Genomic DNA, 26,987 nt, shown 5'->3' on the forward strand with positions numbered 1-26,987 from the left:
GCCAAGAGTGGACGACCTCTTAGGGCAAGACAGAGACAAATTCAACATTCCTGAAGATGCGAGTAAGGAAGCTGGAATCCCTGTTTGTTTAGATTACTTTGCATTTGGATAATTAGCCCTGCTTTTGGTTTTTTTTAAATTTATTTTTACTGAAATATAGTCGGTTTACAATGTTGTGTCAATTTCTGGTGCACAGCATCAGACTTCAGTCCTGTAGGAGCATACACACATTTGTTTTCATATTAGCCCTGCTTTATATTAAATATTCTGTCTGTGTGGAAAGTGGGTGCATGTTTGCAAAGAATTTTCTACCTCCACGCTCTAAGCTTCCATCCATCCCTTCATCTGTCCTTCCATCCATCCATCCTTCCATCCATCCATCCCTTCATCATCCTTCCATCCATCCATCTTTCCATCCATCCATCCATCCCTTCATCCATCCTTCCATCCATCCATCCTTCCATCCATCCTTCCCTTCATCCATCCTTCCATCCTTCCATCCGTCCATTGATCCATCCATCTAACCATCCATTGGTCCATCCATTCCTATATCCATTAACCCATCTATCCTTCTATTCTTCTATCCATTGGCCCATGCACCCAACCATCTGATCATTCAGCTAGCACTGAGGACCAGTCTTTTTTGGTCTTTCCATGCTTTTTTATTTCAAATGATCGTCACACCAACGGTAGACAGTATTAGTACCTTTATTTTTCAGATGATAGGAGAGAAACTCAGTGGTTAGGTGACTTGCCCAAGTTCACGCAGCTCACAGGTGGCAGATGTCTTGCTCTGTTCATACGTATGATGATGTCTTTCCCAAAGTCAAAACGGCTACCATGCTCAGCTTACAATTTAAAGTGTAAGTTGTTAAAATATTGACAAGAGCAACCCCTCTGATTCTATAAAAAGTCATTTTATAGTCATGCCCTTAATTTACATTTCAAGTGCAGAATATAGGAAATTAATCGTGAAGATGATCGCAAGAGTAATTTCATATCCTGGGTGTTACAAATCATACTATCAAAGCTAACATAATATTTTCGTCTTAAATGTTCTCTTCAGATGTAAAAGAACTAGTTATACTGAAGTGCTTATCACTAGCTTGAAACCGTATATATTTGATCACCAATCATTATGGTGATGAAGGACCTACCTTTCTTAGGCACCTGTTGATTTAGTCAAGTAAACCTTCAGCTGAAACTAACGGGCACCACACGGTGATGGGTGCAGACGTGAGGGACTGAGTGTCTGAGTGAAAACAAGGCAATTTAACATATCAAAAGCAAAAAAGTGCAGTAGCTCTGTAGAGGTGCCGCAGAGAAAATTCAGTAGCAATTTATTTATAAAGCTAATTTCATAAGAAAAACCTAATTCTGGTCTCAGTACTGTGACTGTTGAAATGAAGGTTTTCTAGATTAAAAACCAGATATTTTATTTTATTTTATTTTATCTTATTTTATTTTATCTTACTTTATTTTATCTTATTTTATTTTATAATTTTATTTTCTTATTTTATATTTTATTTTCTTATTTTTTTCTTATTTTATTTTATTTTATCTTATTTTACTTTATTTTATCTTATCTTTTATTTTATTTTATCTTATCTTTTTATTTTCTTGTATTTTATTTTATTATTTTATTATATTTTATATTTTATTTGTCTTATTTTTATTTTACTTTATTTTTTATTATTTTATTTTATTATTTTATCTTATTTTATTTCATTTTATCTTATTTTTTATCTTTTATTTTATTTTATATTATTTTTATTTTATTTTATTTTATTGTTATTCTATTTTATTTTATCTTTTATTTTATCTTATATTTTATATTTTATTTTATTTTATCTTTATTTTATCTTGTTATTTTATTTTATTATTTTATCTTATTGTATGTTTTATTTTCTTATTTTTTATTTTATTTTATTATTTTATTTTATCTTATTTTACTTTATTTTATCTTATTTTATCTTATCTTTTATTTTATCTTTTTATTTTCTTATATTTTATTTTATTATTTTATTGTATCTTATTTTATTTTATTTCATTTTATCTTACCTTATTTTATCTTTTATTTTATTTTCTTATATTTTATTTGATTATTTTATTTCATTTTATATTTTATTTGTCTTATTTTTATTTCATTTTATTTTTTATTATTTTATTATTTTATCTTATTTTATTTCATTTTATCTTATCTTTTATTTTATTTTATTTTTATTCTATTTTATTTTCTTATTTTATTTTATCTTATATTTTATTTTATTTTATTTTATTTATTTTATTTCTTTTCATTTTATTTCATTTTATTTTACTTTACTGTTTGCATTTTCAGGTGTCTTGGTCACTAGTCAGCACTCTTCCTGATAACTTAGTTTAAAAATGTGAAGATCATACTTCCTTCTCTTTCAAATTATTGAAGGGAACATGCTATCTCAAACTTTCTTTTGGGACAAGAGCTGCTAAAATCAATAGCAAGAAGAATGACCTCTGAATTTACTGCCCCCGTTCGGAGCTGAGTCGTGCAGAATGCCTGCAGATCACTCACTGGGGAGTGAGACGCCGCGGATTTTGAAGTAACTTCCCTGTTAATCTGGGCGTCCCGTATTAGGAGTAATACCTTTTTTCTTTGTTAATTGTGACAGCACCGTTTTGCTTGAAGCTTTACCAGGAAATCCTGCAGTCCCCGAATGGCGCTTTGGTGTGGTCCTTCCTCAAACCTGTGTTACATGGGAAAATCCTGTACACACCGAACACTCCGGAGATTAACAAGGTCGTTCAGAAGGTACGCTCCAGCGAATGAGGGTCTTACAGACCGTAGGAGCAGCACACCGGGAAGCGGTGCTTTAAAATACTTAATGTGATAATTGCAGAGGTTGGCTTGTGCCCAGTGTTCTGGTGGTGATGATAGATCGTTTGCCCTGCTGCTTTCCCTGTTCCCTTTGGATGTGAGTCTCTGAGAGGGTATTTTTGGAGGCAGGAGATCGTTTTTGGAGTAAGTAATGCAGGGAGGACAGTCAGACAGACGGGAGGACTGTTTGCAGGAAAACCTGCAGAGCAGATGCTCGTCTGCTTTGCCTGGTGGGTGTGGTGGTTAAGGAAGAGTCAGACCTGGTGCGTCTGTAGCCCGGGTCTGGGAAGAGACCTTTCTTCTGAATTGACGGTGAGACCTTCTCGGCTTTGCTCTGCGGCGGGTCAGCTCGGAGGAGTTTAGACATCACATGGCTCTGCTAGGTTCTTCCTTAGGATGCTGAACTTCTCAAATCTATTCCCGGCCGGATCGTTCACGTTTGCACTTCCTTTTGAAACGATGTTTCAAGAAACCGTGAAACTGTTTCTCCTCTCTGTCTGGGACTCCAAACCTATGAATGTGGAGTCTTGCATTATTATCCTACAGGTCCCCGAAACTCCGTTCAGTTTGTTACCTCTTTTATCTTGTTGCTCAGACTGGGTCTGTCTTCAGGTTCCCTGATTCCAGTCCTCTACTTGGGACCATCTGGGAAGCTTACAATTTTAAGCTTAAAAATTTTTTTTGTTGTGGCATCTCTAAGTTCTGTCCATGTCCTGGGCTTCTGTATCAGATTAATAACCCCTATTTCATTGTTGAGACTTTTCTGCTATTTAATTTGTTCCAAGACAACTTTTATTTGCTTGTTGATGCATTTTTAAAATGTTTGTCAGATCACTCCAACATCTGATTTATTCCAATACTGACATCAACCTATTGCTTCTTAAAATTCAACTTGCAGGGTCTCTGGTGCATTATCTGGTGGATGATTTTCAATTATATTATAGGCATTTTGGCTATTATGTTCCGAAACCCTGTAAAAAAATCTTTTATTTTTGCAGGCGGTGGTACTGATGAGATTAAACACACAGGTGTTGGCTCCCTCTGTGGGCGGTGGTTCCAGTGACAGCTTACACATCACAGCCTTTGTGGTGTTGTTTTGATCTGCTTGGTTTATCCGGAGCCTCTGAGGCTTCCAACTGCTCCCTGATTCTGCTGCCTGAAAGGCAGACGGATTTCTCTCAGAAGAAATCTTCTGTATCCAGTCACCTGTCGATGGACACTCAGGTTGCTTCGATGTGGCTGTTGTAAACAGTGCTGCTGTGAACACTGGGGTGCATGTATCTTTGCAAACTAGTGTTGGAAAAATACCCAGAAATGGCGTTTCTGGATGGTCTCTTTGTGACCCAGGGAGATGCGGTCAGACTCCCAAACCTCCTTCATCTTAGCTCTTTGGCATGTAGACTCTTTTCAGTATAAAAAAATACAGTAACATTGCATTAGACATCTTCGTGGATATAGCTTTATATTTCACTTCACTGGTTTCCTTATGATAATATCCTATTCTTTTGAGAGACAAAAAGCCTGGGTTTTTTTGTGGGTGAATATTTTTTTGTGATACCTAATTATTTAAAAAAAAATCTGATTTGCTCTGCCAGCAGCAATAAATGAATGAATACAGCCAGTTTCACTTTAGCCTAAGTAGTGTTAGATATCATAAAACAAATGCATAGATAGTAGTTGAGGACTGTTTCTGTGTGCACCGGGGACACCGAGGTGGACAGGCAGGCAGCGCCCGGCTGGAAAGAGTCCGGCGGAGAAGGCTCACGGACTCATTGAGGGGTGAGGGCATTGGAACGGTGGCCTTGTCTGGGGAGGTGTGGCCGATCTGATGGTGACGTTGGGAGACCCTTGCCCCAGGCGTATCTCCGTGTCGTAGCTGCCACAGCGCCGGCACATCTTCCCGGTGCAACCCAGCTGAACGGGAGACTTAACCCAAACGTGCTTTGTTCTGCAGGCAAATTATACTTTCAGTTTTGTGGACAAGCTGAAGACTTTGTCAGAGACACTGCTGAAAATGTCCAGCGTCTTTCAGGGCAGTCGAAGTGGCCAGATGCTCAGCCAACTGCAGGTGAGGGCGGCTGCCTTTGCCCCCAGGGGCTGGGGCCACACGGGCAGAATCTGGTTGTTTTTTTGGAAGGTTCTCCAGACTCACTCTGGGTGTGGTTTTCCCGGTTTACTAGTGCTATTGACATAAAATTGGATGTGCATGGAAACCTTCTGGAAGTGATGAATTGTTTTGCCCATGCAAAATGTTACCATTGTGAGAGTGATCAGTAATTTGTTAAGATTTATTTGCAATTTAAACTCCACATTAATGTAATGCCTTTTGGGGATGGTTTGCATGCTGTTCAGCTGCGGGTTCTTTAAAACAATCAATTATCACTTGCTAATATTCTGTATGGACAACATAGCATATTTCAAAATGTGTGGACTGTCATTTACAACCTTCCAACTTCTTCAGAGTGGGGCAGTCATTAACTCCACAACTTAAATCGAAGTCAATCACATCATAACGTTTTGGGGCACCTGAAAATCCACCTGCATTTTTATTCTTGTTTGGCTTATTTCTTACCCACCAGGCAAGTGGTTCAAGGTGGTTCAGGGCCGGGACCCAGAGCCAGGTCGTCTGGGTTTGAGTCCCCGGCCCCGCCCCTCCCCCGAATGTTGTGTGATTGTGGGCTGGCGGCTGAACTTCTCTGTGCCTGGGGTTTCTTGCCTGTGAAGTGAGGAAGTCGTGGCAGTTACGAGCTGTAAAGGGAGTGACATTATGTAAAGCATTTGGAATAGCGTTTGGTAGGTAGGAAATGCTTCGGTGCCGAGACCAGATGACACATGCAAAGAATTTTATTACAGGAAAGAGGTCAGTCAGCAGGGCACGTCTGGTCCTCAGGGACAGAGGGAGGGAGGGAGGGAGGCTGGGCGGAAGCGTCCTACGTGGCCCTGCCAGTTAACAAATGCATCACCATTTTGCGAAAAAACAAATTGGGGTAACGGGGTAACGTATAAATATTCTGCAGGGAGCTGGCAAATGCCCCAGTCAGCCCCCACACAGGTACCCAGCCCCCCCGGGGTTAAGCCTGGCGTTGGCCTCGCTGCATGGCTGTTCCTCACTCTGTCTCCTGGGGATTGTTGGATGTCAAGTGTGGGGCAGGACGAGGCAAATGTGTGGAAAATAAAGGTGCAAAACTTCCCTAAGTTGGGGAAAATGCCCTTGGAGAACCCTACGAAGCAAACCCACTGGCAGATGAGGCATTTCAGTAGTGAACGAGGAACGATACGGCTGCTCTGAGAGGGGCTTCCGCAGATGAAGAGCTGGGCGTCGAAGGATCAAGCGTGGCTTCGGCCGGGGAGGGTGGTTAGCGTGTGGTTAGCACGCTCGAGGTCCTGGGTTCAAGCCCCAGTCCCTCCATCAAAGTAAATAAACAAATCTCCAATTACCTACCCCCTCTCCCGAGAAAATTTAAAAATAAAATACATAAATAAAAATTTTTTAAAAGAGAGAGAGAGAGAGGCTTTGGGAAAAATGCCAAAACCTTTCTTCAGTGTTTTCCTAACACTGTCCCCGCCATGGAGAAGGCAATATAAAGGATTTACATGAAGAGCCAGCATAAAGTTCTATTAGAAAAGTTTGCCCCCCCAAATCCACGCTTAATTCATTCTTTGTTTTCAAAATCAGGGCACAATCACAACTGTAATCTAAACTGTTTTCCGTGTTAGTGCATCATTACAATTGTAGCCTAAATTGTAACTTTTGCGTTTCAAAACAGAGTCCTAAGCCGATTCGTGTCACGGGACCTCTTTTAAGAAGGTTCCTTTCTGTGCCCTTTTCCCCGTGTAATGACACTCGGGAACAACCGAACAATTATTATTCAGCAGGAGTGACGGTGAGATTGTTTTTGTCAAACGGCGTTCCTTCCCTTTAGGGAGCCCTGAGGGACAGATTTCTAAGGAGCTTTGTAGAGAGCCAGCTGCACATCGATGCGGACAAACTGACGGAGGAGCTGCGGGCGTTGGGTGAGTGCCGTGGGCGGCGGGCTCCGGCTGGGGCCGCCCTCGGGCTGCGCAGTCTGGGGGCGGCGCTCGCCCGCCTGACCCTCTCCCGGTTACTGGTGTCCAGTCTGTAGAATGAAGGGCTCGGATTGAGAGCGCTCCAGAGTCTGTTCATAAGCGAGGTTTTCTGATGGGCTGATTCAGGGCTGGTTACAAAGGAACATTCTGATGCAAATAGAAAACGGTGGGTTCCAACGGGAGTTTATAAAAGGAACGGCTATTTATGGCAGGTTCCCCTTTCCTAGGCTTTCCTCGTCCCTTGTTTTCCGGTGTGACCTCGGCCCCCAGTGGGCCAACACCCCCCCTTCCCGGGGCCCTTCGTCCAGGCTTCCCTCCGGCTCAGCCCGGCTGGTCCCCCTCTGCGTGCAGACGTGTCCCTGGGGAGCCCTCTTCTCCGTCCGCCCAGGTCGGAGGCCGCCTCTCCTGCCTCTGCGTCCCCCCCCCCCGTGTTTGTTTTATTAGCATGTTTTGCTGCCTCGTACCCCCGATTACCCTGAAAAGGGGGGCGCGAGAGGAAACCTCCCTGAGTAGCTTTGCTCGGTGAATTCGCTCTCGTGTCTGAAGGGTCCGTGAAAACCCTCCCTGATTTTCTTGATGATCTTCATTTGCGTCTTTCTCTCTCTCTTCTTTTCTTTTTCCTTTTCTCCGCCTTGTCAGAGGGTTACCGGTTTTGTCCCCTCTTCTCAAATGAACAAATGCTTGTCGATTCTCTGTGTTTCATGTCTGTTTGCTATCTCATTGGTTTTGGTTTTTCTGCTTTGCTGGTTCTGTCCTTTAGTTTGTCACCCTTCCCACCTTTTTCTTTTGGAAAGTTCGTGAGACAGACACTCAGACCTTTGGTTTCCACCTTTTCTTCTTTTCTCATACGTATATTTTATATTTTTATGCTCACATTTGTTCTGACTCTCCGTTTCCCCCTGGGCATCTCCTGAACTGCATCGCAGGAGTTTCTGATGGGTTCTGTTTCCATTACCATTCAGTGAAGGGCAGGTATTTTTTCATTCTTGGCTGAGTTGAAAGTTTAGAGCTTACTTTAAAGGTCCTTGGGGTTTTCCGTCTTCCTCCGTGCTGCTGATTCCTAGCGTCGCGTCACAGTGGGCCGGAGAGTGGACTGTCAGCACGGTTCTGTTGTTTGAAGTTCGCGGCCTTGCTGCACGCCCCTCCCGCGTGGTCAGTGGTGCCTCCTGGGTGCCGTGGTCCCGCCACGGGCGGGCGCGGTCCTGCGCGTCCTCGCTTATCTTCTGCTGTGAAGAGCCTGGCATGATTCTCGCTAAGTTCTGTCGTTTCAGGCTTTATGTATTTTGAGGCGTATTTTATTTGCTACTGAGAACATGGTGGTGGGGACTGCAGCCTGTGACCCTGGGCTGTGAGCATCATTGCCGCCCAGCTCCTCCCTCACCGTGGGGACGCTGGGACTCGAGCCACCCTGGGGGGTCGGAGGGCATCTCCTGCTGGGGGATCCCCGCCGTCCACAAAGTCCCAGACCTTTCGGGCTGGAATCACTGTCCCCTCTCAGCCGAGGTCTGCAGTCCCTCCCACACCGCCCTCCTTGGGGTCCTTCAGTTTTTCCATGACTCTTCCTCCTGCGGTCCAGCTCCTTCCTGAAACCAGAACAGAAATTCTGAGCCCTCCCAGGTGTTTCTTCCTGGAAGATGTGTGACGTTCTATCTGCCCAGTCCAGGAGGCTGCCAACTTTTGTCTCCCACTTGATGTCCACTTCAGAGGCACTGACCGGGACCCCGGGAGGCCGCAGGGTTCAGTTTCAACACTCCTGGAGAATTGTTTGCACAAAATTCGTGTCCTAAAATGAATGGCTTCCACCGGAGGCCCGCTGCTTCAGCGAAGGCAGGGTTTTAGAGCACGTCTCCAGCCAGCTCTCGGTTCCAGGACTCACGCCCTTTCCCTCTGTGGTTTACTCTGTCCGGCTTCCCTGCAGGCTGCAGCCTCAGCCTTATGATGCAACCCTTTTCTTCCCACTGACACAGAAGTCTAAGAGGGAAGGTATAGAAAAAGCGGAGTTTGCGCTCAGTAAATAAGTAGCCAATCCTGTGTCTGGACAAAGCTGGACGCTGCTGAGTCACGTGTCCCTGGCGGGCGTCGGATGCACACTCCCCCGTGTGTGCACAGCCTCCGCCCGGGGGTCAGCCGGCCCGGGCCCGGAGCGCAGTCCACGTCCTGCCTTCTGCTCTCCGCAGGACGCAAGGTGGACGCGATGCTGGGCCACACGGGCGCTGGCCGCGTCCACTTCCTGGGCCGGGTCCTGGTCAACCTGTCTTCCTGTGTGGCCCTGAGCCGCTTCCAGGCCCTGGACTCTGTCCCCGCTCTGGAGTCAAAGGCACAGGAGCTGATGCGGCGGAACGATTTCTTGGCCAGTAAGTGTTCAATGAAAACATACGCTTGTCGAGGGGAGGGTGTCGCTCGGGGGTGCAACACGAGGTCCTGGGTTCCATCCTCAGCACCGCCATTAAATAAACAAATAAATCAAACCTAATTACCCCCCCAAATATTCTGATAAAGACACCAACCAAACAGGTTGTCATTTTGCATATCTCTCCCCAAATGGCTCAGAAAGGCCTTTGCAGAGAAAATGAAATAAAGCAGAACCGATCACACTGAGTCGCTGGAAAGACGGGTCTGGTGCGTGGCTGGTGGCGTTTCCATCAACCGAGGCCCAGCGCAGTTCCCTGCACCTGCATTCACTGGTGGTTGGGGCTGGTTTACCAGCTCAGGGTCACGTCTCACGTGACGAAGGGCAGTTTTCTCTTCTCCCCGTCTTTCTTTTCTTTCTCTTTCCTTCCTTCCTTCATTTCTTCCTTCCTTCCTTCCTTCCTTTGTTTCTTCCTTCCTTCCTTCCTTCTTCCTTCCTTCCTTCGTTTCTTCCTTCCTTCCTTTTTGAATTGAAGTATGGCCAGTTTACGATGTTGTGTGTTTCTGGTGTCCAGCATAAGAATTCAGTCATACATACACGCACATATATTCATTTTCATATTCTTTTCCCTTACAGGTTATTACGAGATACTGACTAGAGTTCCCTGTGCTATACAGTAGGACCTTGCTGTTTATCTATTTTTATATATTGTAGTTTGTATCTGCTAATCTCGAACTCCCAATTTATCCCTTCCCACCCCCTTCACTCCCTGGTAACCACGTTTGTTCTCCATCTGTGAGTCTGTTTCTGTTTTGTAAATAAGCTCATTTGTGTCCTTTGTTTAGATTCCACGTATGAGTGATATCATGTCGTACTTTTCTTTCTCTTTCTGGCTTACTTCACTTAGTATGACCATTTCCAGGTCCATCCATGTTGCTGCCAATGGCATTATTTCATTCTTTTTCATGGCTGAGTAGTATTCCACTGTATAAATATACATCTTCTTTATCCAGTCATCTGTTGATGGACATTTAGATGCTTCCATGTCTTCGCTGTTGTAAATAGTGCTGCTGTGAACATTGGGGTGCAGGTATCAGATATTTTTCTTGATTAAAGCTATACTCCAATTTCTCTCATTCCTTTTCTTTTTTTCCTACCTTCCTTCCTTCCTTCCTTGCTTCCTTCCCTCCTTCCTTTCTCAGGACTGAACCCAGGACCTCGTGCATGCCAAACACACACTCTTCCTCTGAGCTACACCCTCCCCTCCTCTCCCCTTTATTTGTGTCATGATGTCTTGAGATCCTGGGGGTCCGGGGAGAGAAGACAGTGGCCAGTTCAACACTATTGATTCGTTGTTAACGCATTCAGCATAAATATCATGTGTTCTCATATTACTTTTGACTAAACTGAGACTGACTTTCCTTTGACTTTGTATTAGTTTGCTGAGGCCGCTGTGACCAACCAGCACAGACTGGGTGGCTTAGTGCAAATCCGCTTTCTCACAATTCCCGAGTCCAGACACCCGAGACAGGGCCCACAGGCCTGGGTCCCTGTGGGGCCCCCCTCCTTGGTGTGTCAAGGGCTGTCTCCCCCGGGCCTTTTCTCATCTTCCTCCTTCTGCACAAAGCCTCTGTCCAGTATCCCCTTCTCATGAGCACACTGCTCATCCTGGATTACAGCCCATCCTCACCTGGTTACCACCATTAAGACTCAATCTAGCCATAAAGAAGAATAAAATCGTGCCATTTGCAGCAACATGGGTGGACCTGGAGATCGTCATTCTAAGTGAAGTGAGCCAGACAGAGAAAGAAAAATGCCATATGAGATCGCTCATATGTGGAATTTAAAAAAAAAAACAACAAATGAATTTATTTACAAAACAGAAACAGACTCACAGACGTAGAAAACAAGCCTACGGTTACGGGATGGGGGAAGGTGGGTGGGAAGGGATAAACTGGCAGTTCTAGGTTTGCAAATGTTAGCTACTATATATAAACATAGATTAAAAAAACAAATTTCTTCTGTATAGCACTGGGAACTGTATTCAATATCTTGTAATAACCTTTAATGAAAAGGAATATGAAAATGAGTATATATATATATATATATATATATATATATATATATATATAAAAATATGTATGACTGGGACATGGTGCTGTGCACCACAGATTGACACATTGTAACTGACTACCCTTCAATTTAAAAAAAAAAGGCCCAATCTCCACATAAGGTCTCATTGTGAAGTACTGCAGGTTACGACCTGACTGTATGAATTTCGGGAGGGCATCATTCAGCCCATAAGGGGCTTTACAATATGAAGTTCAAAGAATTCCTGTGTCCGAACACAGAATGCAGAGACATCGCTGGTGAGGCATGCGTGTGAAACCCTAGAGAGGGAAGGCCTGACAATGTGAGCAGCCTCCGGACATTTTTTCAAGTCCTGCAGAAATGCAAAACAAGCCATTTCTTTGTATAATGGTTCTATGAAAATAAAACTGGAGGTTTTTTAATTTTAGGAGGGGAGTAGTAATTACCGCCAGCGGCTTGTGCAACCTGGAGAGTCAGCTCTGCCCCCGGGGGGCGCGGCCCCGTTAGCGATGGAGACCGAGCCGGTTGGTCCAGGCGGACGCGGGCTGAGCTGGTGGGAGCCGCTCCCAGGCTGCGATGACCCTCAATCCTCTCCTGTCTGGCTTTAGGCATCATATTCAACACTTCCGGACCCGGTAGGAACCTCAGCTCGGGGTCCCTCCAGCTGCTGCCCCACGTCACCTACACCCTCCGCACCAGTGTCCTGTACAGCATGAGAACGGACCTGGTGACAAACCCCTCCTGGAAGTTCCATCCTCAGAGCCTGCCGGCCGACGGGTTCAAATATAACTACGTCTTCGTCCCGTTGCAAGACATGATCGATAGAGCCATCGTTTCGGTGCAGACCGGGCGGGACGCCCTGGAGCCGGGCACGCAGGCGCAGGCCATGCCCTACCCCTGTCACTCCAGCGACCTGTGAGTACCGGGGCTCGGAGCCCAGCTTCCCGCGGGGCCCCGGCCAGGGAGGCGGGCGCCGCGTTCGGAAACCTGAGTCGACACAAATCGTGGAGCTTCTCTGCAGTCATTCCGCCAAAGAGCATTTGGAGAAAATCCATTCTCCTTTGCAATTGCCTGAGTTTCTTTTCTTTCTTTCTTTCTTTTTTTCTGTTGGTCTGCTGGAGCTCTGCAGATAGAGGCATGATCACCGAGATAATGTGATCAAGTGAGCTTTACTTTCGGCTCCAGGCATCTGGAGCGTTAAAGACCCTGCAGGATAAATTCGGTGAATAGCGTTCACGGGGCTTTGCGTGTCTGACTCCAGAAACAGGACGCTTCAGCGCAGATCCTTAAAAAATTGGCATGTGTCCCCCACCCACTTGTGGGTAGAGGAGGGTGCGCAGAAGCCTGGGACGGTGGCTTAGGTGAGATCAGCTGAGAACACTTCTGACTGACTGTGAGATTCGGCTGGTGACAACTTGGGGGCAGAGAGACAGGAAGGACAGTTGGAGCAGCTGGACCTGGAGGCAGTGGGGGGGGGCGGCGGGAATGCCAGGCGGTGGGGAGGGGGACTTGGAACAGGGGACTGGAGGGAGCGGTCCCTTGGGTCGTGCACCCCTGAGCCGGGGTCGGGGGTGATGAAAGGGCTTGGCACCGTGTGAGCATCTCCTCCCACGTCTGGACCGGAGGGCCCAGGCTGGAGGTTGTTTTGCATCCTTCCCCCTCTCTCTGGAAAGCTCACTCAGAAGCAAGGGGCTGAGGCGAGGGATTCAGAGGGACCACCTTGAATCTGGCGGTTGTGCGAGCAGGGGCAGACCCCCGTCCATCAGTGGGCCGCTGCGCAGAAGCCAGGCCTGCCCGTCCGGGGGCTGGGGGCCACCTCGTGGGACAGGCGCCTCTCCCCGACACGCCTTCCCCCTCGGAGCACAGCCGTGTGTCTCGGGTGATCAGGAGGTTGGAGTCGCAGGAGAACCTTCCCACGGCGGTGGGATCAGGGGCTGAACCGGCCTGGCGGTGCCAGCTTGGGGGGCCGTAGTGTGGTCCAGGGGAAGGAAGGTCGGGAAGGGAGGGGCCCGAGAGCCATTTTAACCAGGGACCGCCTCGTCACTCCAGTCGTTGGCGACCTCTTCACTTGCTTCTTGGTGAAATGAAAGCTTTTCTTTCTTTCCAAAGCGGTGACGTTTTTGGCTTTGGGCGTTTTCAGCCAGTGCCCTCTGCTCGAAAGGTCTTTCTCGGAGAGGACAGAGCCGAGAGCAGACATGGGCAGGCACAGCCACGTCCTGCAACCCAGACCCCGGGGCGCTGTCGGAATTAATGGCCTGTTCTAGGTTCTCAGAGAAGTCACGCTTTTATGATGCTGTGCATTTTAGGCGAATCGCAGGAGAATCCTATTCCGGAAAACACTTTCTGTCTCCGGAGTGTATGAGTGCTTCAAGCTCCCGGCGAGGGGGCGGAGGGGGTCCTTTAAGAATTCAGACCTGGAATCCCGAAGCAGCGGGGATGAAGAAGCTGCCTTGGGCTCCAGGTTTGCCCCTTGCTTGGCTCAGGACTTTGGACCGGCAATGCTGTGCTTCACCGCTGGGGATGCTGAGGGCTAACTGGCCCACCTCCCCGGCTGACAGCCCCCAGTCGTGGGCAGGGGCGGGGGCCAGGGCAGCTACTCCGGGCAGCGCGCAGCGCGCAGCGTCAGGATGCACCTTCCACGTCGGCTGTTCGGGGCCAACGCGCGAGTGACGCTCGCGGGGGTGGTCTGTCTGGAGAAGTGCGCGTGCGTGCAGCATCCTTCCCGCGCTGAGCTTTCCACGTGAGTCAGCAAACTGGGAACAGAAAAGTGAGGCGTGAGATCCAGTTCCCCTCCCCCCAGGGTCAGGGAAGCAGGAACACTTCTGTGCATGTGCCCCTGACATCGCCCCAGCTCCCGCTGCATCCAAGTCACTATGCACAAGGGACCCGCTGAGCTGGGGGCGGGGGTGGCGAGGACTGAGCGCAGCCGCTGGCCCCGCGTTGCTGAAGGGAGGAGGGAGGGTGGAGGGAGGAGGGAGGAGGGCAGGCAGCCGGGCCGGCAGAGCCGGGGAGCCTTGGTGAGCGGGGCTGGGGGTGGACCCCCCTCCACTGGGACCGAAGCCCTGCATCCTGAGATATGGAAACAAAAGCGAATTTCCCTGCGTGGTTCCTTCCGTGTCTGCCGTGTCGTTGGGGGTCGGCACGCCCATCCTGTTCTTGTCCTTGAACTCCCGGGATGGGGCTGTCACAGGCGAGCCACAGAGAAGACGCTGTGGGCCGGCAGTCATTGAAAAGCAAATCAAGGATTTGCCACCTTCACGCAGAGACATGGTGACGATTAAACTGTTGGGGAGGGTCCGAGTGTGCTTTTAAAAAGGATTCAGTACAGGAGGACGTTTGATTTCCTAGTTTCAAAGTTTATTGACAGGCTTTTGTTCGGGTTCCAGAGTAGGGAGGAGACCAGGGAACAGTCTGGAACATGAAAAACCTCTCTTGGTGCCCACCTGGGGTCATGACTTTCTTGTTCTGCTGTGTTTTGTTATTTCCGAAGAACCATATTTGGTCTTCATCGCATCTCTTGTTCTAACTTGTCGTTTTATTTTTATTCCTTCTGTGCTTTTACGTACGTTCAACATCTGATGCTGTTTCTCTGATACTGGAGAGCGGTGTTTTTGATTCATTATGGTTAGTGTTTTAATTTCTTTAATTTACGTGGCCGCCTAAGGCGGTGACTTTTCTTTCAGCCGCTGCTGGACATACGTCCCGTAGATCTGATATCTGGCTAAAAATTCATTGTTTTGTAGATACTTTCCACGTGGGTTTCTGTCTTCTTGACCCAAGAGCCATTGAAGTAAAGTTTCTTTGAATTTCCAAGTGGAAGTGCTCAGGACTCTTAAGCATACGATGTTCCTCAGCTTGACTTACTCAAAAATTCCATTCCTTTCTTGGGAGCATATGTGTCTTGTGAAGCGGACGCAGTGTCGCTTGTGTGAAAATTTAGAGCAACCGCTTGTAAGTGTATGTGATTCGTTTTTTACCAAAGAGCATTCTGTGTTTATGCCAGCTCCCCTATCTGTTTCATGCAGGATTTTTATGTTTAGGAAGCAATAAAAGAAAGAGCTAAATGAAAAAAAAAATTCAAAATTGAAACAATTCTGTGGTAGCATTTAAAAAAAACCAGATGGGCAAAATCCAAAAATTGCACAATACGCTAAACGCCCAGATCCTGTCTGATGAAACGACTTGCCCCTTTGGTGGGTCCCAGGGATGAATCGGGTGATCAGTGTGTGGACTTGAAGGTCGGAGATGCAGACGAGGTGAGAGGACAGAGCCCCGGGGTTGGGGTGAGGATGCCCACATGTCAAGGATCAGGGACGGAGAACCTTCTGGTGACGGAGACTTGGACAGGTGCCGGGAAGCCAAGAGCTGTTCTGGGAGCTGAAGGAGCGAGGGAAGGAGGGGAAATGAGGGCCATGTCGTCAGCCGCGGCTGGGACGTTGAGGAGGACAGCGCAGGGAGCGTTCCCACTGGAGCCACTGGCGATGGGGCGCCAGTCGTTTCGAGCGTGCAGCGGAGAGGGAAGCCCAGTGAGGGTGGGAGGAAGAGTGAGCTGGGGAAGTCACTGGGCGATAGAAAGAGAACGTGCCAGTGGCCGGCTTTCATCCATGTTTCAGGCAGTGATCCATGGTCCACTGCTGTCATTGCTTGAAGACAGATAATGGTCCCCAGTCAGTGGGCGGTGGGGTGGGGACAGTGGTCCTGAGTTAGCGACCGTTTCCTTCCGCCACCTGCTCCGTCTGGGAGGGCGTCGGGGAGGACGGAGGGGCAGTGGTGACTCGGGGGACCTGAGCCAGTTTTGTCCTTCGTGAGTCTGCGCACCTGTGAAGTCAGGGCGCCAGCCAAGCCGCGGGCCTGCTGAGAGGGTCCAGCGAGAGACCGTTCGTGGAGGTGCTTCTAGGGCAGCGGAAACAGCGCCCTCAGGTGCAGGACCTGCCACGTGTATCTCTTCTTTCCTTTTTTTACTTTGAGTGCCACCAGTTACAATGTGTCCGTTCCTGGCGCACAGCACCATGTCCCAGTCATGCAGATACATTCATATCTCCATTTTTATTAAAGGTTATTACGAAAAATTGAATATAGTTCCCTGTGTTCTGCAGAAGACATTTTTTTTTATCATGTGTATCTCTTGAGTAGAATTGGATTCTGACTGAATAGTTCCCCTACAGATTCTTCTTCTTTTTTTTTTTTTTTTGGTCGGGAGGAGGTAATTCGATGACTGATTAAATGGAGGTCCCGGGGCTTGAACCCAGGGCCTTGTGCACTCTGAGCACGTGCTCTGCCGCTGAACTACACCCTCCCCACTTCCTTCCAGATTCTTGAACAACGTGGGCTTCTTCTTCCCCCTGATCATGATGCTGACGTGGATGGTGTCCGTGGCCAGCGTGGTCCGGAAGCTGGTTTACGAGCGGGAGGTCCAGCTGGAGGAGGTGAATGCCTGAGAGCTGGCCTGGGAGATGGGGGGCGGCGGCGGGCGGAGGGGGGTACCGACACTTCTATAACTGACCCCCGAGTCGGTTCTGTCCTCGGCTGGGGCTGCCCCGTCCCGGGAGACTCGCTTCACACTGAAGCCCAGAGCCCTGCCGGAGTTTCACGGGTGTTTCCCGTCGAGATGAAAGGAGGCTGAAGGGCAGGCACCTGGTGTTGGAAGGAGGAAAGCGGCCGTTGTTCTCCAACCCAGAGAGACGGGACAGAATTCCGGTCTCAATTTCTGGTTGGGCTGCTTGACAGTCAGCCTGGCTATGTTTGACCTAATACTGTTCAGACTTGAAATTACCCAAAATGCTTTTAAGAACGAAAGTTCACTAAGGCATTTTTAAATGTTTTTGGTGGCGTATTTGGTGTGGGTGTCGGGGTGGGTGAGTTTGGGAGTGTTTCCTCCTGTTCCACCATAAAGGCATCTGGCTGAGACCTGCCTCCCCTTCCAGCCGCGCAGACCAGAGAGGCCACGGGGCCGTGGGCGCACCTTGTCCACCGACTTACTTACCAAAAAAAGGAAAAGTGCAGCGAGGACGTGTGCTTTTTGTTCATTTTTTTTTTTTTTTGTAATTGCAGTACAGTCAGTTTACGGTGCTGTGTGAGTTTCTGGTGTCCAGCACCGTGACTCAGTTATACATACGTGTATGTCCTTTTCCATTATAGGTTATTACAAGGTGTTGCATACAGTTCCCTGTGCTGTGCAGTAGGGCCTTGCTGTTCATCTATTTTTACGTACAGTACTGTGTATCTGCCAATCCCGAGCTCCCAATTTACCCCTTCACCCTCCCCGCTTCCCCTTGGAAAACCACCGTGGCACAGAGACAGACATATGGCCCAGTGGGTCAGAACAGAGCCCGGAAATAAACCCACACACCTACGGTCAGCTAATCTTCGACAGAGGTGGCAAGAATGTGCAACGGGGAAGAGACGGTCTGCTCATCCAATTTTGACTAGAGCTGCCCTGTTGTTTAGCTGTTCAGAGCTGACCTCTTCCTGGATTTCCGAGTTCCTTCCCCACCCAGTCGGGCCCCTGGAACTGAAGGCCTGAGACTGGGTGTTAGTCATGTTGGGCCCCTGCCTGGGGGCCGCCGGGGGTGGGCATGTCGCAACGGATTGTTCCCATTTCACAGTGACTGGCCCCACACCCAGAGGTGCCCCGGTGTGACAGGCCAGCACACGGAAGGTTTAGAGGATGAATGAATTTTATTGCTATTACTTCAAAATGAGTTATTTTGCAAAATGCATTTTAAAACCTCAGCTATGAGCCCCCAAACTGAACAGCTTAAAGCCCAGTGTTTCTCCCCTTCATTTTTCTCTTTTTATTAAAAGTGACCAACACAAGCCAAATGAAAACAAACAAACAAAAAAGGGAACAAACCCAACAAGACCTGGACAAACAAGGAAAGGCAGGGGGACTGCAGTCGACGAGGCCTGAGGTCCAGGATCTGCTCCTGCCTGTCCCACCGTGAGCTCTTAACAGCGGTGGGACTGCTGTGAAGGCACCTCGTCCCTGTCCTCACTCTCCTGAAATGGGGACCGATCTGCTCTGTAAGGAGCCCATTAATAGCAAACACCAAACTGTTTACATTCACCAAGATGTGGAAGCAACCTGAATGTCCATGGACAGATGACTGGATAAAGAAGCTGTGGTATATTTATACAATGGAATACTATCCAGCCATGAAAAAGGATAAAATAACGCCATTTGCAGCAACATGGGTGGACCATCATTCTAAGTGAAGTCAGCCAGAAAGAGAAAGAAAAGCACCATATGAGATCACCCATATGTGGAATCTAAAATATGATACAAATGAACTTATTTACAAAACAGAAAGTGACTCCCAGACAGAACAAATTCATGGTTACCAATGGGGAAGGGAGGGAGGGATAAATTAGGAGTTTGAGATTTGCAGATACTAACTAATATACATATATATATAAGTTTACATACTGTACAGCACAGGGAACTATATTCAATATCTTATAATAGTTGATAATGGAAAAGAATCTGAAAAAGAATGTATATACGTGTGTGTGTGTGTGTAACTGAATCACTTTACCGTACACCTGAAATATAGTAAATCAACTATACTTCAATTAAAAAATTTAAAAAAGAAAAAGACAAAGGTAAAAATAAAATGAAAGGCTGAGCTGGAGGAGGACGTGCCCGGGGCTGGGTTTCCAGGGCAGTGAGCCCGTGGATGGAGGGGACACGGGCTTCCTCTCCACCCGTGGTCATTTCCCATCCGTCCGGCCTGTTCTTTCTCGAGCGTCCAGATGGTGGGTGACTAATCGGGGTCCTCCTTCCTCCGACAGTATGTGAGGATAATGGGGGTGCACCCCGCCGTGCCCTTCCTGGCCTGGTTCGTGGAGAACATGGCCGTGCTGTCCCTGAGCAGCGCCGCGCTGGCCGTCGTCCTGAAGGCAAGCGGCATCTTCACGCACAGCAACGCCTTCATCGTGTTCCTCTTTCTCCTGGACTTCGGGGTGTCGGTCGTCATGCTGAGTTACTTCCTGAGCGCGTTCTTCAGCCAGGCCAACACGGCTGCCCTCTGCACCGGCCTCGTGTACATGATCAGCTTTCTGCCCTACATCGTCCTGTTGGTTCTGCACAACCAGCTGAGCGTGGCCGTGCAGACACTGCTGGTAAGTGGGTTGTTCCGGAACACATACCAGTGAGACAGAACCCCCGTCGACCCCACGGAGCAGAGTCACCCCCTCGACGTGCCACGTGACCGTCTTCACTGGGCTTTGCGACACTGGCTTTTCTGTATTCCGGCCTCAGAGGCAGACCCTGCGCTGCTGGGTCCCTGAAATTGCAGGGGTTTTGCTGCAGGGCCGCCGCCTAAAAATGGGCCTGTGTTGAGTCACATGGATTCTCCTCTGAAGATTCTTTGGGAAATCGGTAGCATACTACAGTGTCTTCTGTTTCTCTTTGTGTCACGCGTGCAAAGAAGCAGATTTCCAATGCTATTTTCAAAGTAAAAAATTAGCATTTTCCTTGCAGCATCGTGAAGGCCTCACCGTTGAGCGATGTCAGTCATTCATCCGTTTAAATGTACCTCCCAGAAAAGTGGCTGAGTGCTTTCAGGTCTGTAATAGAAACACCTGCAAGGCAGGAAGGCGTTCGTTCTTTTCTGGCGGTTCCCTGGCCGGCTCGGTGCCGGACACGTAGTAGGAGCTCAGTCACGTGGGAGGGGTGGCGAGACCGCGTCGCAGCGCCGGGTCACCAGGGTGAACATGTGTTGTGCTCAAGGTTGCATTTGCCCCGCAGACCAGGCAAATTCTTCAAGTTGCGGTCTGTGGGGAGGTCTGATTGGAGTCACTAGAGGAGAATTTGAGGCGATACAAAGTGACAAGAAGTCAGACGGACAAAGAGACAGATACTGCGGGTTTGTCACTTACACGTGGAATCTAAAAAATACAAAACGAACGAACGTCACAGAACAGAAACAGAGATACAGAGAACAGACTAGTGGTTACCAGCGGGGAGGGGGCACCGGGAGGGGCAAGGCAGATAAACAGGATGAAGAGGGATGACATAAATGTTAGACAGACAACCAGGTCCTTCCGTACAGCACGGGGAACCACGTTCAGTACCTTGTACTGGCCTGTAATGAAAAAGAATATATGCATATGTACGTCTAACTGAACCACGGTGCTGTGCACCTGGAGCTAACACAGCGTTGCAAAGCAACTACACTCCAAATGGAAAAAAAAAATGTGACAAGGGTGTAATGTGTAGCGCAGGGAAGATAGCCAATATTTTGTGATGACTTTATATGCAATGTAATCTCTAAAAATATCAACTCTCTGTGTTGTACCTTTAAAACTAACATAACATAGTATTTTAAGTCAGGCCTGATGAAGAAATATTCCTATTTAATTGGTATTTTATCCGCTGATATGGGGCCTGTCCTTTTGGATCAGCTTATGGTCACACTCGTAGTACTTCGTCACCAAGAGTCTTGGGTTAGCATTTATTCCATGTTTTCAAAATAATTAAAACAAATGGGACCCCCTTACTGCACCCCCCCAGCTGCCAATCAACTCCGTACATACAGAAAAAGGGCCATTGGACACCCTGCCTGAGTTGCCAGTTTGTTTGTTTGTTTGTTTGTTTCTGTAGCTCAGGGGTAGAGCCTGGGCTTAGCATGTACATGGTCCTGGGTACCACCCCCTGGACCTCCGGTAAAGGTTTATCTAGACAGAGTCTGGTTTCCTTGTTACGCATTCAGATGTTTCCTAGCAAATAAAAAAAAAATCTAACGTTGGTACATTATATTTTTGAACAGCAGGGACTTTTCCAATGAGATGTTTTTCTTCTTTTTTTTTTAAACGTGGGACCTCTCCGCTGGAGCTGAAATAACATTTTCCTCCACTGCACCCTGTTTCTCGTGTAGAATCGGGTACGGTCTCCATCGGTCTCCCTGTGGTGCCCCCGAGGGCACTGCTTTAATAATAGAAGCTGGTAAATCGCTCTATTCCATTTCCCACTGTTTCGCGTTTCCGTATACAGTGCATTGGATTTATGGTGCTTCAAGCATCGCAGTAAAGAGAAATAATCCCTTTTAACATTAAAAACTGGCTTGTTACCGTGCTTTTCAGGATGGGCTGACGTACGGCTGAGGCTGGAGGTTCAGATGCTTAAAGCACCGCCTGGGGCAGTGGTTTGGCATCATTAGAGCCAGGATGTGCTGTGGATGCTTTATTGGCATTCAGTGCCGTGGCTTTTCTGTGGTCCCCCTCAGACACTAACGGGCTGTTTTCTCTTCTCTCCACCAATCTGCGGGCAGTGCCTCCTCTCCACAACCGCCTTTGGACAAGGAGTATTTTTTGTCACATTCCTGGAAGGGCAAGAGACCGGTAAGAGGATCTTTGTTTTAAAGTGACTCTCAGTGACTCACTCAGGTTTTGGAGATCTTTTGTTGCCATGTTGCAGTGGGAAGTGTCCGTGATAACGCAGGATGCTGGGAATGAGACCCCGGGGCTGCTTCAGCCCATGTCACACCTCCCACCATCCCGATGCCCTGGGTTTAGGGACAGTCAGGAATAACCACGGTGCCCTGTGCTTTGACACACCAGGTGCCAGCCACCCAGATCCCCCCGTGGCTCCCCTGTCACGCCCCTGACTCACCCGTGGTCAGCTTAGGGATTCCTCCAAGCACGGGCTGTGCACTCGCCCCGTCTCTGAGGTTACTGTTGGAGTGGAATCTGTCCCCCTGGGTCCCACAGCCACTTCTCCTGGTTTCTCTTTCTCGCTCCGTCTTTCTCGTGGCAACTGTTTACAAGTCTACCAGCTCTCTCGCCTTTCCCTGCAGAGTTCCTGGGTCCTGCCTGAAGTCCGTGACCCAGAAGCACATCTGAGAACAACGGTCGCCTCTATTTTCTCTAAATTAGTGTGAATTCAGCCTGCAATAATTATAAAATTTTTTTGGCCGCATTTTCCACTTCCACTGGGATTTTGGTGACTAAAGTCCTTGACTAGAGTGAATATATGTTTCTTAGATGTTTATATGGTTTTTGTGGTGTATTTTTGAAAACACAGAGAAAATATATTCCATGTATGAGACTGAACTCCAGAAGTCCTTACCTTAGCTGCTGGATTTGCCTCCCTCTTTCAGGGCAATGTGTTGAACTATTCGAAACAGAATATGACAACTACATTAACTACATGTAAGCCTGAATGACTTAGCCTGAATTCTTTGAACACATTTTTAAACCACTGCCACTGTTAGACCCTTTGACTATTTTGGACCCAGTTCCAACAAGGACAAGATGTTAAAACATGCATTTCGTTGAGTTCTAGGTACCAGAGAAAATTGAGAAAGGTAACTATTTCTCTTAAATTATATTTTAATCCAGCAATAATGTGCAAAGACACTGTAAGAAAATACTGGTTCGTTCCCACTGCAGCTCTTACATACCCTGGTTATGTGTTTTCAAAGACCAAGAAGCATAGTATAGAGTTCATCTTTTTTAAAATATGCTTATTTTTCCTAAACATTGATTATTTTAGCCGAGCAAATAAAACTAGATATAACTAAAACAGTCTTTAAACATTTTTAACTGTTAGAGATTCAGTTCACACCGCCCCCCACCCCCAGCTCTCCTGGAATCAGTGAGAGTCAGCAAGCTAACGTTTTACTGGAAGACTGCGGCCAGTGGTCCTGGCCTTCCCTCTGTTCCAGCAGCGTTCAGCTTCGCCGGCGCCTCCGGGACGGGGGAGGTCATCTGACCCTCACGCTGCCCTCTCTTCCTTGCAGGAATTCAGTGGAGCAACATGTACCAGCCCCCGGGACAGGCAGACATGACCTTCGGCTGGGTTTGCTGGATGCTCCTCTTGGATTCAGGCATTTATTTTCTGTGTGGATGGTACTTGAGCAACTTGATTCCTGGTAAGAATTCTGCACTTTATGAGATGACAAAATAAACTTTATAAACAGGTTGAAGAGGGGAGGGGGTAGAACTCAGTGGCAGAGCACGTGCTTCACATGCACAAAGTCCTGGGTTCAATCTCCAGTACCTCCATTTGAAATAAAAAGTTAAAAAAAAGCCCAAAAAACAAACACAAAAACCCTAATTACTCCCCCCCTCAATTAAAAAAAAAATCATCTCAAAAAAGAATACCCAAGGGAAATTTTTTTTTTAAAAAGCAGATTGAGCCCATATATGTGAATATTAGGGTAATTTGTTTTTTAAATAAAACGTCAGAAGAGGAGCTGATGGGACTTATTTTAAAGGGAGTGGTAGGTGTTTGAGGAGAAGCCGGTGCATCTGGTCCTGAGGCGAACAGTAGAGACTGAGTGAGGACAGCCTGGAGGGGCCCGGACAGAGGCTGGATGGAGCCTCCCCAGCAAGGAGGCTTCTGAAGACGGACCAGACTAGACCCTGGTGCCCAGAGCATGCGTTTGAGGAAGGCAGGCCTGAGGGAGAGAGGACAGGGGAGGCTGGGGGCCCGTGGGTCGGGCCCCGCCACACCTGGGGCTGCCCGTGGTGGTGCAGCTTCCTTGGCGGGGCAGGTGCTTCCATGGCCCCCGTGGTAACAGTCCTCCCTGCTGGTTCGTAGGGAAGGAAGTGCCCACACCACCATCCTGGCTCAGCTCCCAAAATCAGAGACAGCATTTGACATTTTTTAACTTTCTATTTTTAGAAATAGCTTTTTAATGATGGTAGACCTTCTTGCTGACATTGCTCGTGATTTGGCTCTTTGCTTCCCAAACAACTGGACCTTTCAAACAGCATCTAACCTTTCTGATTAAGAACTGAAAAAGAGATTCTAATCATGTGCAAATTGGAAACGGAGGGTTGGGCAAAAAAAGAAACAAACTTTCTTCTGTTTACAGAACTATATTCCAGACCCGGAGGCCTCATGCCTCATTTAAGGATGAGTCAAAATCAAAATAAAATGGGTCATTGAAAAGATTATTTTGTGTACAAGTGGGAAAAGTGGTCCCCCAAGAGGTGGAGAGAGAGCAGCAATTAGAAATGAGATTAATTTTGGACAAATGTAGATGGCACGGTCTTGGTGTTTGAGTACCATTTAGGAAAAGGTGGATTCTAGGAAACCAGAAATTTAAAAAATTAGCTGAGAAGGCCAAGGTGAAAAGAAACTGGAGGAGGAACAGTTGGATATTAGAAAGAAGCCGATTGACATACGAAGGCTGGGAACAGATGTGATGTGGATTTAAATGCATCGAGTGGTGGTGCTGTGCCAAAGGTGCAGAGCGGAGAGCGGGTCCACGGGCTGCGGGAGGGGCTGGCATGGACACGGAGAAGACAGGTCGGGGATGCAGACGCCACCCATGGGGTGGTGGGCACCAGGACCTGCAGACCTCTGCCCTCCCCAGGGACGAGACACGGGTCCAGAGGGACTGCAGGAAGAAGGGACCTGTCATATTCCAAGGGGAAGAGGATCCTGGATTTGCAAAGGAAAGGCTCATGACTTGCACACAATATTAATCAAAAGACACCTGTATCTTGATGTAAAATGGCAGATGTCTTGCAGTCCACAGAAAAAGAGAGGAATCCTTCCCGCATAAAGACAGCAATGACGTCCTACCACCCTTGGCAACGTGGAGATTAACATCACATTTGACCACCGAGTCCAGAAGGAGTTGAATTTTCCCCTGAATCCTCCTGAACGGGAGCAGGACCCTGTGCCCACCCCCAGCCCCTGCCTCTTGTTTATAGGAAAGCTGAAATCTCCCAGCCTCCCTGAGTCACAGAAGAGCAGGCTCGAGCAGTTGATGGGGACAAGCTGCAAGCACTGGGGGGTGGCGACGACTCCGACCAGTTCAACGATGAACTGAAATTGTTCCTTCATTTCCCTTGGAGGCTTTCGGGGCTGAGCAGGATCTTTGCAGTTGGTTTGGGGGATGCTGGGTGCACCAGATTGCAGGCATTCTGATTAAAGGCAACTTTCCTTCTTGCTACCGCGGCTGTCGCCCCCAGGGTCATTCCCCTGCCCCTCCCTCAAATAGAAACCAGTTACTCTGATCTAAGTCTCAGGAGGCGGCTGCAGAGAAGAAGCAAGATCTGGTTAGAACCAGCGGAGCCCAAGATGGTGGGGGAGCTGACGTCCAGTGGACTTTGAGCCTCATTATACGTTCATTGTAATACACCCCCAGCGCCAGGACAGTTGACAGTTGCCATGACAACGACCGGAAAAGCCAGGGTACAAGGACTGTAAAACTCTAACAAGGACCAGTCGGCTCCGTCACACCCAGAAGGAGGACATGATGGCAGAAGCCTCCCAGAAAAGCCCACGGGGCCCCACCCACAGGGGCGCAGGTGCACGCGGAGAACCCACCAAGACGTGCAGATTTCTAGTTTCTAGTTTAACAATTCAGCAGACTGGTGGAGGCCCGTCTGGCTTTTTGCAGTAGGTGGTGCTATAGATCAAGCTTTTGGCCCCTCTTAGCCGAGCTGCCGCTGGCTGTGTTTGAGAGTCAGGACTTCCCTCCCTCCACCGCCTCAGCCAGAGGTGTCTGTGTCTGGGGTCACTGGTTCCTTGCAAATCCCAAAGTCCTAATTTATCCCTCCCCCTCTTCCTCCCTGAGGACCATAAGTTTTCTGTGTCCCTGAGTCTGTCTCTGTTTTGTAAACAGATTTATTTGTGACATACATTTTTTTTTTAGATTGCACACAAGTTCTTTCTCTTTATTTCCTTCTGTCTTTTATAGGAACTGACCCCTGGGGCTTGGTGTCAGACTGGGAGACCCCGCACAGACCCCGGGCCAAATAATTTCCCTGCCTGCGGGGCTCAGTGTCAACCTGCCAGGCTCCACCATCAACTCCAAGTGCACAGGCAGACATCTGGTCCCTCAAGCAGATTCCTTTCATAAACCCTTCGTTGTGGGCTTTCAATTAAATCTGAGTCTGCCTGATCCGACATCTTTAACTTCTTTCATCACTGTCGGGTTTGGGGGGCAATGCTAACTAGCTTCCCGGCCCGCAGAAGCCAGCCGGCATTTCCCCTTGAGGAGAAAAGCTCAGGGTAAACTGAGGGAGAGGGTGCTTTGCACATATGAGCGTTCCCAGTTACACTGGGGGATGTGAGCAGGGGTGCGTGCTTTTGGCGTGTGCACAAAAAAACAGGTGCAGATTTATGAGCAAAAGCAGACGGCGGAGGAGAGCTGAGGGGCCTCCGTGCTGACTTGAGCTTGACAGCTCCCTCATTCATTTAGATTTAGTAGGTTAATTAGCAGGGGTTTAAAAGTTCAGACAGCTTAGACCTGGGATGGTTTAATTAGCCAGTCAACCATTAATACTCAATTTATCTCCAATTTGTTTTTTCTGAGTCTGAAAGGCCTCTCCCATCTCTGCCGTCCTTCCGTCCCTAGTTCAGGCCTCACGGTACCTCACCTGCACGATTCAGTGGCCTTGCACCACCCGCCCAGGCCTCCAGGTGCTCATTCAGAATCTGTAGCGTCCCGAGGCCCCTGAGTCCCCCTGCCCACCTGCTCTTCCAACGGGTGGGGCCGCTCAAGCCTCTGGTGGCAGATGTCAGTGACAACCACGGCCCCTGACAGGTTCCCTAGCAGAGCACTGCCGCTCGGCCGGCCAGAGGGAGAGGAACGCGGCCGCCCGCGTTTGCAGACTCGTTTTCCTGGAGTATTTGTGGCACATTATCTGTTATTCCACAAA

General features: G+C 48.2%; 1 protein-coding gene across 1 annotated transcript in view; it reads left to right on the plus strand.

The window, feature by feature from the left end:
• The first annotated feature begins 4,812 nt into the window (after nt 1–4,812).
• LOC105065164 (ATP-binding cassette sub-family A member 13) overlaps nt 4,813–26,987 on the plus strand; it is a 120,785-nt gene continuing 98,610 nt past the window's right edge. The window contains exons 1-8 of the mRNA XM_074358602.1: nt 4,813–4,922; nt 6,778–6,868; nt 9,100–9,276; nt 11,972–12,278; nt 16,675–16,789; nt 19,155–19,484; nt 21,635–21,704; nt 23,105–23,236. Of these exons, the coding sequence (XP_074214703.1) occupies nt 4,869–4,922; nt 6,778–6,868; nt 9,100–9,276; nt 11,972–12,278; nt 16,675–16,789; nt 19,155–19,484; nt 21,635–21,704; nt 23,105–23,236 (1,276 nt within the window). The 5' untranslated portion in view covers nt 4,813–4,868. The remainder of the gene's footprint in view (nt 4,923–6,777; nt 6,869–9,099; nt 9,277–11,971; nt 12,279–16,674; nt 16,790–19,154; nt 19,485–21,634; nt 21,705–23,104; nt 23,237–26,987) is intronic.

The sequence above is a fragment of the Camelus bactrianus genome, chromosome 36 (genome assembly GCF_048773025.1).
Source record: "Camelus bactrianus isolate YW-2024 breed Bactrian camel chromosome 36, ASM4877302v1, whole genome shotgun sequence".
Classification (NCBI taxonomy): Eukaryota; Metazoa; Chordata; class Mammalia; order Artiodactyla; family Camelidae; genus Camelus; species Camelus bactrianus.